Source organism: Pyrus communis, chromosome 3, assembly GCF_963583255.1.
Source record: "Pyrus communis chromosome 3, drPyrComm1.1, whole genome shotgun sequence".
In the NCBI taxonomy this organism is placed as follows: Eukaryota; Viridiplantae; Streptophyta; class Magnoliopsida; order Rosales; family Rosaceae; genus Pyrus; species Pyrus communis.
In genome coordinates, this window is record NC_084805.1 from 3,668,220 (window position 1) to 3,685,119 (window position 16,900).

The 16,900-nt window shown below is 38.1% G+C and overlaps 2 protein-coding genes across 2 annotated transcripts; both read right to left on the minus strand.

The window, feature by feature from the left end:
• Window positions 1-3,024: 3,024 nt before the first annotated feature.
• LOC137727687 (uncharacterized) lies at window positions 3,025-3,756 on the minus strand. The gene has a single exon (XM_068466513.1). The coding sequence runs from the start codon at window positions 3,709-3,711 to the stop codon at window positions 3,112-3,114; it is 600 nt and encodes a 199-aa protein (XP_068322614.1). The 5' UTR covers window positions 3,712-3,756; the 3' UTR covers window positions 3,025-3,111.
• Window positions 3,757-14,552: 10,796 nt separating this feature from the next.
• On the minus strand, window positions 14,553-16,311 carry LOC137729309 (uncharacterized). The gene has a single exon (XM_068468216.1). It carries the CDS (start codon window positions 16,081-16,083, stop codon window positions 14,800-14,802), a length of 1,284 nt encoding a protein of 427 aa, XP_068324317.1. The 5' UTR covers window positions 16,084-16,311; the 3' UTR covers window positions 14,553-14,799.
• Window positions 16,312-16,900: the final 589 nt, after the last annotated feature.

Consider the following 16,900-nt stretch of genomic DNA (forward strand, 5'->3'; position numbering starts at 1 on the left):
AGTTCTCACCCATGATCAATTCTCCGAAAATTGGTTGATCTGCTAGAAGCCCCTTTCCGAATGCTAAACAAGCAATGATATAATCTCATCCGACCATCTTTGCTTTTTCCACCTTAAACCTCTTAACGTATATGTGTCATGACTATTCGAGTCCTTCTTCATGTTGAAGAGGTGGTCAGACTTCTTCTTGATTGAGCGGTAGGACGGATATTCCTTAGTGAAAACCAAGGAAAGTTCACTGAAGTTCCGAATTGATTATGGCGGTAGGGTGTGGAACCAGTCTTACGCTTCACCTTGGAGTATCATGGCAAAGATTCTGTACATGAGAGCTTCATTGTTGGCGTTGAGGGTCATGGCGCTTCTATCTCCCTTGAACAATGTGAAATGCGGCGGGCTAAATTTCCACGGTGGCTTCGTCTGCTTGATTTCGTCTATAAATGGTGATCTGCTTAGGCAGGTCACGTCTCTACGAAATGCACCATCGGTAATGTCAATGCGCTAGAATCCGCACAGCTACTCTGCTACGAACTTTTGTACTTCCTCCTGGATTTGCACCTGGTGGGGCAGCGGGACCTCTAACTGCCCCCGGTGTTGACCTGCTGGTCCATGTTGCTATTCGACATGTCCTGCTCGTCTGTGTCGCGATCGTAGAGCACGTGGTTCATTCTATGCTGCTCACCATCATGCTAGACGGGAGCTGCTAGTGAAACTTGAGCTGGACTGTTTTTGTGCTCTTCTCTGTCCGTCATGCAGCTGCCTAATCTGGTGCCTCGCAAGAGGATCTCCTTGTGGGCTTAGCCTCGTGTGGACACTTTGTCTGGAATGTCCTGAGTGCTCATCGAAGTGTAGACCCAACCTTCAATGCACACCGACTCGTGTGCCAAGTCAGGAATGAACGTTTCTTTACCTATCTAGGTGGGAGAAAATGTTTCCTCGAGGGCCCTAACGAAAATGCACATTACCTGAACACGCAGCTCGTGACAGACTTAGTGATTTTTTTCCAAGATGTCACTGGAATAAGTTAAGTTTTTCCGCCCTTGTCTTGCTTTGGGACAACTCGTCTAGGGTGCGCTGCATCTTGATGTGCTCGAGGAGTTGGTTCACCAAGGTGGTCTACTGCGCGAGGGCACTTATCAAATTGGCAACCTGCTAGGATAGGTGGAGCTCATCATTTGGATTGGAGGAGTCTAGATAATGGGCATTTCCATGTGTGGTGGAACTATAGAGGATTGCAGATACAAAACTTGAGCCCAGAACGGGCATTCTTGTAGAAAAGCGGGGTGAAAATAACCTTAAATCAATCGCATGACTGGTAGTCAGAATCTGGATCATCGGAGATAGTCTTGGATCGGATTGGGCTGTGAATCGGGTCGTTAAAGAGGCACGTGCGCAAGGGCGCTGGGGTCACGTGTAAGCTGGCTGACGCTGGGCCGCACCTTAGTCTTGGGCTCAGTTGGCAACCAAGTAGGCTCGAACAGCCTATGCAGTGAGCTAAGCCCGAGCTACCTCTGCAGCGAGCTAGGCCCGAGCTGCTGGCTGGGCCCCGGAAACCACTACTTGGGCTGCAACGATTTGGGCCTTTTGGGCTTGACCTGCTTCTCCATGAACCTGGGCCCCCTGCCCAGGGTTTTGGTGGTCCGTGCACTACAAAGGCAGCAATCAGGGGGCTTGGGTCATGGCTTAGTGGCCTGGTGGCCTTGCCATAGCTACTGGGTCATGATGGTGGTGGTGATGCGGCTCCGTGCTGGTGGGGCTCCTCCTGCCATCGCGTTGAGCCTTAAGGATCTCCGTCGTAGGGCTATGTCCTCGTGTCCATTCTCCAGTCCAAATCCTTGTATGTACGGGGTTCTGTTCGTCGTGGTTTCTGAATTTCCTACCATTGTATCCTTTCTCCATGGATTGATCAAGAAACTTTTCTAGGAAAAATTAATTGATACGACGTGTGAGAAATTCAACGTAACAGAAAATTCAAGAAACCAAATGCAAGAGACTTGTTCGAGTATATGAATCAACTCTCAATGAAAGCATCAATTTGTCAATGCAAATTTTCGCCGTCTTCAGTGTTGACGAAAATGCACCTACAAAATAATCAACACCTTTAATCAAAGACCTAAGCCTCACGCGCCCATGAGGTGGGGGGGTTAAGCCAATGGATCTCCGATGCCTAAGTCAGTTTCTCTGAGAGAGTAAAGTGTTTAGGGCTTTTTTAGGGTAGTAAAAGCCTTTGAAATTTGGTAAAATATAGGGTATTTATAGGGGATAAGGCTGGCCATAGTGTTAGGGTTTTACCCTACACATGGCGGCATCCTATTGGCCAATGTTTATGGAGAAATATTCTCAAGATATTAAAATGGAAATAATATCTTGAGATAATGGAGTAATTATCTCTAATTGATTTAAATTGAGATTACTTACTTGATTGGAGTCAATCTTTAATTGGGAATGTATTAAAGATAGGATTTGGGTAATTAATCCTTACCCTTAAGAGGTGAGCTATGGGCAGTCGTATTTAGCTGCTGAGACCTTCAGGGGTGTGAGCTGCGTGTAGGAGTATCTGAGGAGTCTGCCCATTTAATGAAGGCAATCTTATCTTTCTTGAGCAAATGTCTATGTGTTGCCACTAGAATTTTTGGAATTATTTTAGTCTCTACAATAGTGGCATGAAAATTTATGTTAAACTATGATCACTTTTGAAAGAGTTTTCTTAGCATTTCTCTTCTAGATATTATGTAACTTGGAATGAATTATTTAGTGAAATCCAATCATAGCTTTTCTACATCTGGTCCAATAGCCCTGCTGCTCCCACGTGGGATATCACGTAAAATTTACTCGTACAGATGCCAAAAACATCACATGAATTCACAGCAAACAACATGTATTTTTATACCGTATTTGGTAGCAGAATATATATAAATAATATAGAGAACAAAACAGCAGAAATCATACACTAGTGCTCCTTAGTTGTATATGAACATGTTTATCCCAGTTAAATATTTATATACTTTCAGAATTACATTTCGCCCTCACAGCAGCCAATAAAAACCAAAAATAAATTTAGAAAAAGACACAATTAAGATGAGTGATGGATCGAGGACAATAAGGATCGTAAAGTCATCGGGAACGGCGATTAATCAGATGATAAGAAGTTCTACTCGGCCCTTGAACGTTTATGATTGATTCAGAAACTGCACATGTTGTCTTACAAGATAATGTAGAAAGATTGAAGAATCCAAACCTTTCACTCACACTCCTTGAGACCTTGGCACCAGCACTTGAGTATCCTTGATCATCGTCGTTTCCGTCGTCGTCCTTGGAACACTCAACCAATGCAGCAAAGAAAGGATCCTTTGGGAGATAATTAGCTGTATGCCCCTTGCCCTTGGAGTTGCTGTGTCTCACCTGTATATCATCCACGATCAACTTTTTTGAGGTGATTTTCTGATTACTGACTCTGGGAGGAGGTTGTGGGAGGCGCTTCAGTGATGAAAATAATTCCTTCTTGTTGCTGCTGCTGCTGCTAGGTTTCTTTGGAATTCCGGGAACATGTTCCCAAGAGAATGGGACGCCGGAAAATCGAAGTGGGGTGGCCGGACTAATAGGGGGAGAAGAATCACGATCGAGATTACAGGATGACGATACGAAAAATGAAGACGAGGACGATGAGGAAGAAAATGACGGTGTTCTTTGAGAAGAGTGTTGATACTTCTTCATGGCTGGAAATATAGAGTAACATTTTTTTGAGACAATTTGGGTACGGCATTGGCCACCACTTGGATGATCAGTAGGTGAGGAGGACTCCATATGATATATGGAGAGTAGCACTACTTGTTTAGTATCTTTGGATTCATCCTTCTCCAACTGTGTCTATAAAAATATATGGTGCTACGTACAGATCTCATTGTCTCTTTAGATATTAAAAGATAATAATTAATGACGATTATGAATTATTATTTTGATTAACTAGTGAAACGACCCCAGCAGAATTGATCAATATGACAAATTAAGGAAAGAGACAAGGACTGTCACTTATGACTACTGTGTACTTATTTTTTTTCTTTAGAAAAATTTGAAATAGATCCAATTTTATAGATTACCTTTTGAAATAGATTTAATTTTTAGTGACTTTTGACTTTTGAAATATGTCTAATTTTTAGTTACTTTAGACCCATATCAAAAGACCCATTTTTCTTCTAAATGTGAGTATGAGCATGTGAGGTCTTATACAAAGGGAGGAGATTTTCTACCCTCCTAATCTCTCTACCTTTATATGTTCTCCTATTTGAACGGTCACGGTTAAACTACGTCAACATCTTATATTAATTTTTTTATAAAGATAATAAAATAAAAAGCAATGTATGAGAGGAGGGGATGAAAGGGGATGGGAACAAGAGGGTAGAGAATCCTCCTCCTATACAGAGGCAGAGATAAAATATTTCATATGCGGAGGACCAGCACATAAACCAAGAAAACGATTCCATACTTGAATTTCTACCATTGTGGTTCGTATAGAGAAAAATTACCATATCAACTATTGATATCCATTACAACCTATTTTCTATTATTTTTTTCACTTTTTAACTTTTTCAATTTTTTAGTTGGGGGTTGGGGATTTCAGGGTCCACATTAGTAGCAAGTTTTCTTAAACCCACTGCATGAAAGTTCGATATAGAGAAAATTATAGCAATGATTCTTTAACTTTAAATTGGAGGATGGGTCTCTCAACTAAAAATCTGTAACCGTTGATCCTTTAATTTATCAAAACGTGCAGTTATGGTCTTTTCTGTCAACTCCTTAAGAACTTCAGTCAAAATGAGCCATTGTTGAGCGACCATTGCTACAATTGGGTTAATATTGAGGGCCATTACTCCAATTGGGTTAAAGTTGAGGGATCATTGCTACAATTTTTTCAATTTGTTTTTCCATATTTGCCCATTGATTCAGTCTCACGTTCGTGGCACTTGACTCATTTTAACGAAAGTTCTGACGAAGTTGATGAAAATGACTATAACTGCATATTTTGATGAGTTAAGGAACCAATGTTCATAGATTTTTAGTTGAGGGACCATTGCACCAATCCAATTAAAGTTGATAGACCATTGCTACAATTTTCTCCCCGCTATATAGCTTTTTATATGATCGTGTCAAGGAGGGAAGTGGGTAAGCCATATGGGGTCGAAGCATAGCTCTACCTCTGGTCTTATGTTCTAATATAATGTATGACGAGTTTTGGTCTATTGTGTGGCTCATTTCATATTCCTCACTCTTAGGCATGTTAATTGAACGGAAATTGAAATGCATTTATTAAAATATAGAAATGAGAATCAGTTTACTTCTAAGCTTTCTTATGTGTCAAATACCTAAATATTAGGAATTATATCAACTAGAAAGGGGCACTTAATCTGATTCTCTTTCCTTATTTTTCTTATTTCTAAGTTCTCTCATTCATTCTTTACTCCGTTCATGAAACATATTGTTATAATAATAAATAAAGACAAAAAACCGGACATAATGACTATAGTTGACTCATTATGCGAAATTTTAAATTTGATTCATGTGAAAAGCAATTTGATACTAAATTATTACGCTTAACTATTGACATGATAGAATGGAAAATTGAGTACCAATGTCGTAACGATAAGGCCATGGTTTTGTTGCATTCCTAGTTTCATTTGAAGTGTGATTGTGTAGATCTGAATCCTATAAAATCTAGAAGGTTTTTCCTTGCACAACTTGTATTACTTGGAAGGCAAGTTTTTTCTCTTCCATTGATATAAATAAGGCACAAAGCATGAGGAATATTACTCACGAATTCCTTAATCCTTTCTCTCCTTTCTTTTCTCTTTAGCCGATCACCCTTTTTCTTTCCCCTCTAAATTCATATTACAACACATTATCAACATGGTCCCATTATTATGGTAACGAACCGAAGAATTTTGGAGAAGGATCTTCTATAACTAATATTCATAGACTTTCACCATTTCCATCCAATCTATGATCATCCATATGCTAGATGCAAATGAGATTCTTAAAGAGGTTTTGGAACCTAAAGTTCCATATCTATATTCAACTTTGTGCTTTGTTGTACTTAGCTCTTTGCATTAGACAGAACATCTTCTTTGTTGTTGATCTGTTGATAAAGATGCAGCACTGCACCTACTTGCAACCACTAAATTGGCATAAAGATGTTTTTCTGTTACTACGGATTTTGGCTCATCCCTCCACATCCTAAGCGGATCCAACCCCCTGATCCTCGAAATAATGCTTGCCTTGTTTGTCATACTGACGCATCTTACGTTTCAAACCCGCACAAGGCATACTCACAGACAATTATGTATTTACCGTTAGGGATACCGCAATATCTTGGAGGTCAACAAAATATACAATAGTTGTTAAATCTTCGAATCGTTCCAAGCTAACCGCATCTCATTATGCCACATGTGAGAGATATGGTTGAGAGCTCTTATAGAACAGATTCAAAGTACCGTGGTTTTTAATTCATCATTGAGTCTCAACAGTAATCTATGAAGACAATGTCGCATGTATCAATCAGACCAACACATGATACATCAACCAAGTCACACACCAAGTATTTTGCGCCCTAATCACATCAACAAAAAATCCGAAGATTGAAGCTAAGCAAATCCGATCCCAAGATAACCTTGCTAACCTTCCAAAAGCTTGTTTGAGGAATTGGCATACGTAAATTGTCTGATTTGTAATGTTTGTAGTTCTCATTTAGAAGCTTTGTTAAATTAAGGGTGAACATCTAGAAGTATACTTACTTGACCTTAATGTACTTTCTTTCACTTAGATCTTACTTGACCTTAATGTACTTTCTTTCACTTAGATTAAGAGCCTTTTTTTCCACTGGGTTTTAGCTACTAGACAAGGTTTCAACTAGACACCTATCCTAGGATGGTCATACCTTTGTGTGTGTTCCACTTGCGTCCCGAATGTGTTTAGATTTGATTTGATGCAATTTCTCACCTTTCTCTTTAGATTATCGATTTTATCTTACCTTGGATTTTACCATAGCCAGGTTTTGTGAGTTTTATTACTTATGCATTCTTCCGTTTATTTTTTAGAGTTGCATTCGCTCATTTTGCTAACTAGACGATACCACTTTCATCAAATAATTCTACATCATCACATGAAGACCTGTTACACCATTTATTTGAGTATTTAGACCTAAGTGAGAGTATTGCCGTTCTAATTTCACTAGGAGTGTGATTGTGTAAATCCTAGTATATTATGTATAGGAATCTTAAAAGATTTAGAAGATCTTTCATTGTATAATTTGCATTACTTAAAAAGCAAGTTTCTCACTCCCTTATTAATATAAATAAAAGCACAAAACATAAAAAATATTACTCATGAATTCCTCAAGTCCTCCTCCCTACCCCATTCCCCTCTTCCTTCCTTACTGTATTCATACTACAATAACTAGCCTTCATGCACACACTCACATGCATGCAAAAGTCATTTTTTGAATCATGGCAAGTTAAGGGCGACTTACACATTTTAAATGTATTTGTATGCGTAAATTGACAAAAGGAAAGTCAAATATTTGAAGTAAATAAATAATATTAGATCATGCCAGAAGAAACCCTTCGTAAACCAATTAAAGCAGCTGAATTCGCATAATAAAATCGGTCTTTATAGAATTTACATTAAGAATAGAGAAAATAATATTTAATAAACAATTGATTGAATCATGTTATTACTAGCCTATTGTGAGGCTAAACCCACCATCTCCCCTTTAGTGTAGATAATATCATTTGTTAAAAAAAATTAAAAAAATAAAAAAATCATTTGACAACTAATTTAATCACATTATTATTCGTGTGCGAAAGACTTTTTTTATAACTGGCATTTAATAAACAATTGTTTGAATCACATTATTACTAGCCCATTGTGAGGCTAAACTCATCCCCCTCCACTTTAGTATAGATAATATCGTTTGTTAAAAAAAAAAAAAAAAAAAAAAAACAATCATTTGACAACTAATTTAATCATATTATTATCCGCATGCGAAAGACCTTTTTTTTATAACCGGCATCACATGCCTCTTAAGATGTTTTGAACATATTTAAAAATAGAGAAAATAATATTTAATAAACAATTGATTGAATCACATTATTGCTAGCTCATTGTGAGACTAAGCTCACCCATTCCCTTTAGTGTAGATAATATTGTTTGTTGAAAAAAAAAAAAAAATCATTTGACAACTAATTTAATCACATTATTATTCGTGTGAGAAAGACGTTTTTTTATAACCGGCATTTCACTCCTCTTAAGATGTTTTGACGTGGCGCCCACATGGACAATGACTGGACGTCACGTGTCATTAAGAGATCTACGTGGAAATTAAAAATTCAAAAAAAAAAAAAAATCTGGAAACAAAAAATAAATAAAAATAAAAATAAAAGAATTTGGTCGTCACCTTCCCTTCCTCCCTTATCCCTCTATTCTCTCCTCTGCACCAACCCACCAAACCCTCATCTCCTCTCCTCTCCTTTTCGACTCATCATATATCCACCCTTCCCCCTCCATCTTCGACCCCACCCACCCACCCAACCCTCCTCTTTGTGTGAAACGATTTCACTTTCCTCTCCCTTTGTCTCTCTCTCTCTCTGTCTCTGTCTCTTTGCAATCGCAACTGAGCGAGTAATTAAAGGACTTCTGGGTTTTGGGTTTTTCATTCAAAACGTGTAACGATCGAGCAAAGCCGTTCGTGAATTTTGGAATCTGATTTCGGTTGATTTTTCTTTCTGGGTTTTGGGTTTTGTGATTTGGGTTTTGGTTTTTCGTTCGAGAGGGTGAACATCAAGCGAAGTCAAATAGGATTATGAGAGCATGAATTTCAAGCGAACCTCTAGAATTTCGAGGAAACTGAGAATTTAAGATTTGAAAATTGAAAATTTGAAAAACCAGTTCACATTTGAACTTTCAAAAGAGTTGAATTTCTAAAGCGAATGCCAAGGAAAACGCAAGAAGTTCAATTTTCCGAATTGAAATTGAGTGAAAAGAGGAGAAATTCCTAAAAAATGGAGGGAATTGTGCGTTTTCCCCTCATTTTCCGGGCAACCAAACAGAAAATAGCCATTGCCAATAGTTCTGAAATTCGATAGAAAAAGTCACAGAGAGAAAGTGGAGAAATGCAGATCCAAACCTGTGAGTTTGATTTAGTTTCCAACTTTAATTTCACTCTCCTGCCTAAACAAAACAGGAAGAAGCAGAAGAAGAAAGAAACCCCAAAATTTGCAGAGCCCAAAATCCTTCTCCTACTGCTTCTGGTGCTACTAAAACTACCAAAGCCCTAATTCTTCTCAATGATAAGGAGGAGTGAGAGAGCGAGGAGAGAGAAAGAAAGAGTGAATTTAAGAGAGAGAGAGAGAGAGAGAGAGAAAAAAAAGGGGAATGGGGAAGGCTAAAAAGGAAGGAGGAAGAGAGTGAAGTTGTGGGCAACATGGTAGGTGACCCCGTGGCACCTTGTACGAGAGAATGGAGGGATAAGGAAAGGAAGGTGACAACCAAAAACTTCTTTTTTTTTTTTGAATTTTTAATTTCTACATGGACCCTTAATTTCCACGTGGCACTCAATCATTGTCTATATAGATGTCACGTCATCAGTTAAAGGCAGACTTAACAGCCAGACTAACGGATGTATGAAACTGTCCCAAAATTAACACTTTATATATGACTCTAGGACGAAAAAAATTTCATGTACCAAATGTTGAAAACCATAAAACTTGAGGGTAGTAAATTGAGATTTACCCAAAAAAATGATCATTTGACAACTAATTGAATCACATTATTATGTGCGTGCGATAGACTTTTTTATAACAGGCACTACACACCTCTTAAGTGTTTAAAAATTGAGAAATAATATTTGATAAACAACCGCGTGCAAAAGGCATTTTTTGAATCACAACGCGCTACGCACGATTTAGACATTTTAAAAGTATTTATATGCGTGAATTGCTTTACTATTTTTTTTATTTCGTTATTCTCTTTTTTTATCACTGGCTCTATGCGCTTTTTAAGATATTTTGAACACAACATTCATGATTTTTCTTATTTTTTATTATATTTTTCTTCCCCATAGCACCGTCAACTTTGTCATTTCTTTATTCTTTTCTCTCTTCTCTTTCATTTTTTTTATTCTTTTCTCTCTCCCCATTTATATTTATATTTTATTTTATGATGATCAAATTACCAACTTACCCTTACTTGATTTGATATATTATTTTAAGGAGGTTTTGCATTTTTTTGGCTGAAGAGCAATTTGGTCTAATTATTTTTGTTGAAGCCGATGACACCAAATTGAGCCTCCGGCTTTATATATGGAAGACATATTTTGTAATTGTATAGTGTGGTCACTGTGGTGGGGTTACAAGGGGAGGTTGGGAGGAATCACGTGTACATGGATTCAAATCAAATAATTATATTGATGAACAAATCCCTACGAGTCTCTTTAAGATCCATGTGTTCCTTGGAGGGTCCACCTATTCAATTTCATGTTTCCTCTTCTTTTCCTAGTTTTATTTTTAGTTTTTAACTTTTAATATTTCTATTGCCAAAATTAATAGGAAACAAATTGACACGACAAACACAGAGAGAGAGAGAGAGAGATAGAGAGGTCCACCTATTCAATGCCATGTTTCCTCTTCTTTTCCTAGTTTTATTTTTAGTTTTTAACTTTTAATATTTCTATTGCCAAAATTAATGGGAAACAAATTGACACGACATACAGAGAGAGAGAGATTCTTTGATTCAGAATTAAGTAGCCTCCAATCAAAGATAGCTGGTGCCTTCAAGCATTCATTTATATATATATATATATATATATATATATATATATATATATATATATAAATATATATATATAATGTTACCGAAACTAAAATTTTAAGCTATGTTTTATGGAAGCAGATTGTCTGCTCTCCTGTTACCGTGCCATTCCCATCTTTTTCTATTTGTACGGTCATGATTAAGTCACGTCAACATTTTATATTCTTATTACTTTTTGTCTTAGTATCCCTATAAAAAAATCAATATAAAATGTTAACGTGGCTTAACCGTGACCGTACAAATAGGAGGGGATGGGAAGGGCACGGTAACAGGAGGGTAGACAATTTGCCTCCATATTTTATAAACTAGATGATGTGATTGTTGATAATTAAATTATTACTTAAATATTGATTAACGTGCTTATTTTTTAATAATGACATACCATTTAATTTAAAATTTTAATCCCCTATCATCACCATATATCTTAATCACTCTTCAAGAACCTTTCTATTTTCCTTAACAAATTTAAATAGTGCAAAACGAATCGATTAATGCATGATGTTAATTGGTGATCAGAGGCATTAATTCATTCAATATTGTGGAAGTGACCGTGAATAAGCCCCATTCAATAGGAAAGTGAGAACCTCGATGACTTTACAGTTGCATGAATTACAATAGTGCTAATTTTTTAGTTTGGTACGAAAATCCTCTAATTTCATATAAGTTGTCATTTTTCTATACTCTTTATCTGCTTGATTTAAGTGTATCTGAAACATTTTATATTTCTTTTGTGATAAAAAAGAAAAAAAATAACACAAAGGAAACATCTTCATCCTTGCGTGGAATTTTATCATGCACAACGTTGTATTCTCTGACTCCCAAAAGTTCTTGTATTATTTTCATAGGTTTCCAAATAAGCACAGGATTAATGTGTTGGAAGTTTCTCTCCATGTCCAAAACGCACTCATGGTGTTGCATTGTGGACCAAAAATCATTGCCAATTGGCATCGGAAGCTTATATATTCGTGTTTTTTTTCTTCCAATTCTCCTCAAAGATGTAATCATTACAACATTGAAAGCGTGCTAAAAGAACATATGATGATGCAGAAGTTCATAAGCATTTAGCTTTTCGGGAAATTTCCAAACAAATAATTTCAACGAAATCATTTCAGATGATTCGGGTAGGAAGGTATATCTTTTCAATTTTAACCCAAAATGTTTCACGTCACTTAGACTATTAGTCTAATACTATTCATCTTCATTTGTAAGTGAGAGGTTTTAGGTTCGATTTTCACCAAAAACGAATTTGAACCACATTATTGCTAGCTCATTGTGAGATTTAGCCCCCTTCCCCACCCCCTTAATGTAGATAATATCGTTTGTTAAAAATTAAAAATTAAAAAAAATTCAGAAATGGATGTATATTCCAATATCATAAATTCATGCAGATTCGGAAATTTAATAATCGGATTAAATTTCAAATTTTCAAAATCATAGAGTTGTATGGCTTAATACAAAGATTAAAACTATGCCATCTCTCCACATAAGATATATTTTTATATTTCTCCTTTTTTGTAATGTATTTTTGGATTTTTGGTTTCGAATTTACATCAAATGGAATACTTGAAACTTTATGAATTTTGCTATCCAAGTTGCATCCCTAGTAAGAGCCTTGGCAAATTTCCTTACTTAGGGAGGGAGGTAAATAGACTTGGACAATACCCTAGCTAGGCCATGCACGTAATGAAGAAACAAGCTAAGGCATAGCTAGTTTGTACATTGCTAACTACGTAATGATGACAATAAACTACTTGATGACTCACACGTGAGAAAGTACTTTGCAAATCGGAATTGAGCCCAAGAAAATTCCATAGAATCCCTAGATTGAGAGGGCAGAACTGCCCAAGTCACGCAAGTCCGTCCCAATTTGAGAGGCTGGAGGTGCGTTTGTCAACCAATCCTACTGAAGTTTCTCTGCACAATGTGCATATGTTGCATAACCACAATCGTGTGAAAGCGGAACTCAATAAATAGCCAGAAGAAAGTAATTTCAATTCCTACGCACAATGTGCACTTGTTCTCAATAAATAGCTTTATTTGCTAGAACAATTGAAATTACTACGCAAATGAGAATTGTTCCCAGAAGAAAGTAGTTTGCACCCAAAAGAAAGAAAACACAATGAGAACAAGTGGCATACATGTTTCACGTGAGTTTCCTTATCAACCCCATTACCCAAAACATAAAATACACATTGAACAATGAAACAGAAGCTCTTCAACATAGGATTTGAAGTGAACCGCATAGATTTCCTCAAAGATCAAAATCCCAGCTTACTGGAAGAGAAGAACTACACAAATTCTCGCCATAGGTGAGGGAAAGAGATACGTAAAGGCGTCTCCCAAAACACTAACCTTTTCCCCATTCTTCACCAGAACATGTTTTTCGATCGGCAACCACACAAGCCTATGACCACTTTCATGGTTCCCTAACCACTCAATCCTTTTCCAACAAAAATTTCCACAACCAAATCCCAAGTAGTGCCTTGTTACTTTTAATCACATTCCTGAGTCCTAACCCTTTTTGCATCAGGACATTTTATTATACACTATTGTTCTATCCAATGAACCCTGTTTTGCTCAATCATATTGCATACATCGAAGTAACTTTGCCTTTCAAATTCTTCCTTGTCAACCAACCCTCGGCACTCATAAGAGTCTATTTAACATAAGTCCCAAAAAACACAAACAAAAAGAATGATACGAAACCCGGTTTCACAAGAACCACCGTTACGCATGTAACAATTTGACTACTGTATTTTCCACACCCTACATTACATCCAGATATTGACAGACAGGAAGACATATAACTTCTTTTTATCAGTCCAAAACGAAGCTGAAAGTGTACAAAGTAGACCCTATCTAGCCTATCACCAAGAAGGTCAAGCAATCGAGAAGGTTAAGCCTGGGAGTAAGCTTAATGGAGATGGCCGTTAAGCACTGTTAAAAAAAACTTCACATATGAACCAACGGTTAAGCAGTAAATAGGTCTAAAATGACTTTGCAGTCATCAGATTAATGCCAAACAATCAAACTGAGTGGGCAGATAAACAAACCGCTTGTTTATTGATTCCCACAAACCATCAAGTAAGAAAGCTATTGGTTCACACATTCAAACCAACACATCAATATCAAACACGAACAATAATTGTAAACACACATTATATATTACTGTTAAACGTAATGCACTATCTCCCTGTTAGTTGTAACAGTTGTTAAGTAGAGTTGTGTCTCTTGAGAAGAGCTACGTTTAGGAAGAGTTGTATCTCTTTAGAAGTCTAGGGTTGTGTCTGCAACTCTTGGAACTAATCCAAGAGTTATGTCTGTTATGAAAAGGTCTGAATGTTATTATAAATAACCAATAAGATGGCCTGGTGTTGTAATCAATTTGAAATCAATAAAGTCAGTTATCAATAAAGCTTTCCCGTTTTAAACTCTCTTCCGTATTCTCTCATATCCATCTTCCTCCAACAATTACTGGGTTGAAAAGATCCAACGAGACGAGATGCGGCATCAGTGAAGGGAAAAGTGAATGCCAAAAACAAAAACAGATAGAGCATCACTGGATCAGATGACAATACAAATGATAATTCATTACAATGACGAGATGAAATGAGAAAGCAATAATACGTAAATGATAAGCTGCATAAATTACCAGACTTTAAGTAACTAACAGTTCAGTCAATTTTGCAAGTACAAGATCAACAAAAAAACAAAACATCGCTACTTAAAGAAATACACAAGGGCATAGTTCATAACATTTAACTAACCACAAGAAAACTTGTAATCAAAAGTTACCTCTCACTAGGATGGATCTACAAACACAAATCACAGACTGACAATCATACAACATTAATCTACAACACCTGCTTTCATCAGTTGGATATATAGCTATACAACATCCAATGTGCAAAATCAAATCAGCATACAAACCAGCCAACTACTTACTCATTTTGAGACCAAAAACACTTCTGGTTTCTTAGCTTTGCTTGGGGTGTTAGCATTTGAAGACGAATTAGCAGCTGCAACAGTCTTGGCAGCCTCACGTGTCCTCTTATCGAGCTGAATGAGACTCTGTGTAGCCAAAATTGCCTGGGGCACCAAATCATGAGACGCCCGCGCATACAATCGCCTTACTGCAACGGAAGCTGCATCCTTAACATCCTGAGAATTCAATGGGGCCAACAAACAATGCCCCAAAATTCGCAGTGCAGGCTGCAAAAGCTCCCAAGGTAATGGAATTCTGGACCCCTTTGGCTCCAAATGTACACCATTGCTACCAGGTTTCTCAATTCTCACCGTCAACTGGTCCATTTCTTCGGTCACAACGTCAATCTCATCGCTGCCCTCCAGGAACAATCCCGGATTCATATCGGGCTCGTTGGTATCATCATCACCGAATTGTCGCAGACAAGAGAAATCCTGGCCGGCCCAAGAAGCTAGGAATCGACAAAAATCGATCTTGGACCAAGTGGGCATCTGGGAAATGTGCTTGTAATAGGAATCCAGGGCAACGCCGACGATGCAGGCACGTTTGGTGGACTTCACCGCGACCTGGGGTTCAAGCGGCGGCGACAAAACCCCAATGGATTGGTGGGGGGCGGTGGAGGCAGTGAGGGGGTTGGGTTTCTGGAGGAGAGGGGTGTGGTAGAGAGACGGTTGAGAGAGATCGGGGATCGAAACGACGACAGGCTTGCCGTTTCGAGCCTTGGTCTCGGCGGCGTAGATGGCGAGGAGAACTGCTTCGAAGCCGGCGAGGGAGGGAAGAGAGGGGGAGTCAGAGGAGAGAGAGTGGACTCGGGAGAGGTAGAGGCCGGAGAGGAGGGGGAGGAAGGAGAAAACGACGAGGCGTAGATGGGGGTCGGAGGAGAGGAAGGTGTCGTAAAGCCAGTGACAGAGGGGGTCGGATCCGGAGCCGCAGAGAGGGGAGGAGAGGGCAGAAGAGACGGCGTCGTAGGATTGAAGGGAGGAGAGAAGGGAGAGGGCGGGGCGGTCGGAGTCGGCGAGGGAAGAGAGGGACTGGGAAAGGGTAGGATCGAGGAGTGACGACAAGGAGTGGATGCGGGAGCGGGCTTTGGAGATAGACTCCCACCAGGAGTGCATTGGGTCGTCGGCGGAGACAGAGTTGGAGGTGGAATCAGGGTTAGGGTTGGGGTTGGGTGCGATGGCGGTGGTGGTGGAGGAGGCAGAGGATGTGGGGGAGTTGGTGCTGTGGTTTAGGTGGAACTCCATAATGTTGACTTTGGGTTTGGACTGGGTGCGCAAAAGTAATCTGAGTTGTGGGGGAGAGAGAGAGAGAGAGAGAGAGAGAGAGAGAGAGAGAGAGAGAGCTTGGTTTAGGCGGTTTCTCCTCTCTTTGAGTCGAGTGTTTAGTCTTCTTTTCTCCAAGGAGGCGCAGACGCGGACGGCGGCTGAGTTTAAGTGACAGACAGTGGGAGAAGATACCAAGACAAAACAAGACAAAGCGTGAAAAGAAATGGGGTGTTTCCTCCATATGAGCGAGTTTCGGATTTCGGTAACTGCATTTTTCACCACAAGCTTCGGTGTAATTTGCAAAATGAATTACTTTTAGGGATGTATTTAATTGAGATTTTGAAAGATTTTAATTATTTTAATGAATTTAGGGTCCTCAATCATAATTTTAAATAATTTTCTGAAATTCAAGGTGTATTCAATTAAAATTTTAAGATAGTTTATTTAAATCCTTATAAATCTAGGTTATTCAATTAGAAATTGATTTTAAAAAATTTGAGAAAGTTGAGGAATTAGAGGGAATTGGAAAGATTTCGTAGTATATTTTAAAAATCCACAAATCTCACCTCTTCCCATAAGATTTCGAGAGAGTTTAATCAAAATTTATATAAAATCTTTACAAATCAATTAAACTTCATAAAAATCTATGAATTTATAAATCTATTAAAGTCTCTCAAATTTTCAATTAAATACACCTCTTTAATTTGTTGTGATTTTATAATTGTAACTTTTTTGTAAATTTCGTCCTTTTATTAATATTATTTGGTCTCGAAGCTGAATGATTGCGCTTAGTTCA

Excerpts from the sequence above, each read along its gene's own strand:
- LOC137727687 (XM_068466513.1), bottom strand. The coding sequence starts at position 3,711 with ATGAAGAAGTATCAACACTCTTCTCAAAGAACACCGTCATTTTCTTCC.
- LOC137729309 (XM_068468216.1), bottom strand. The coding sequence starts at position 16,083 with ATGGAGTTCCACCTAAACCACAGCACCAACTCCCCCACATCCTCTGCC.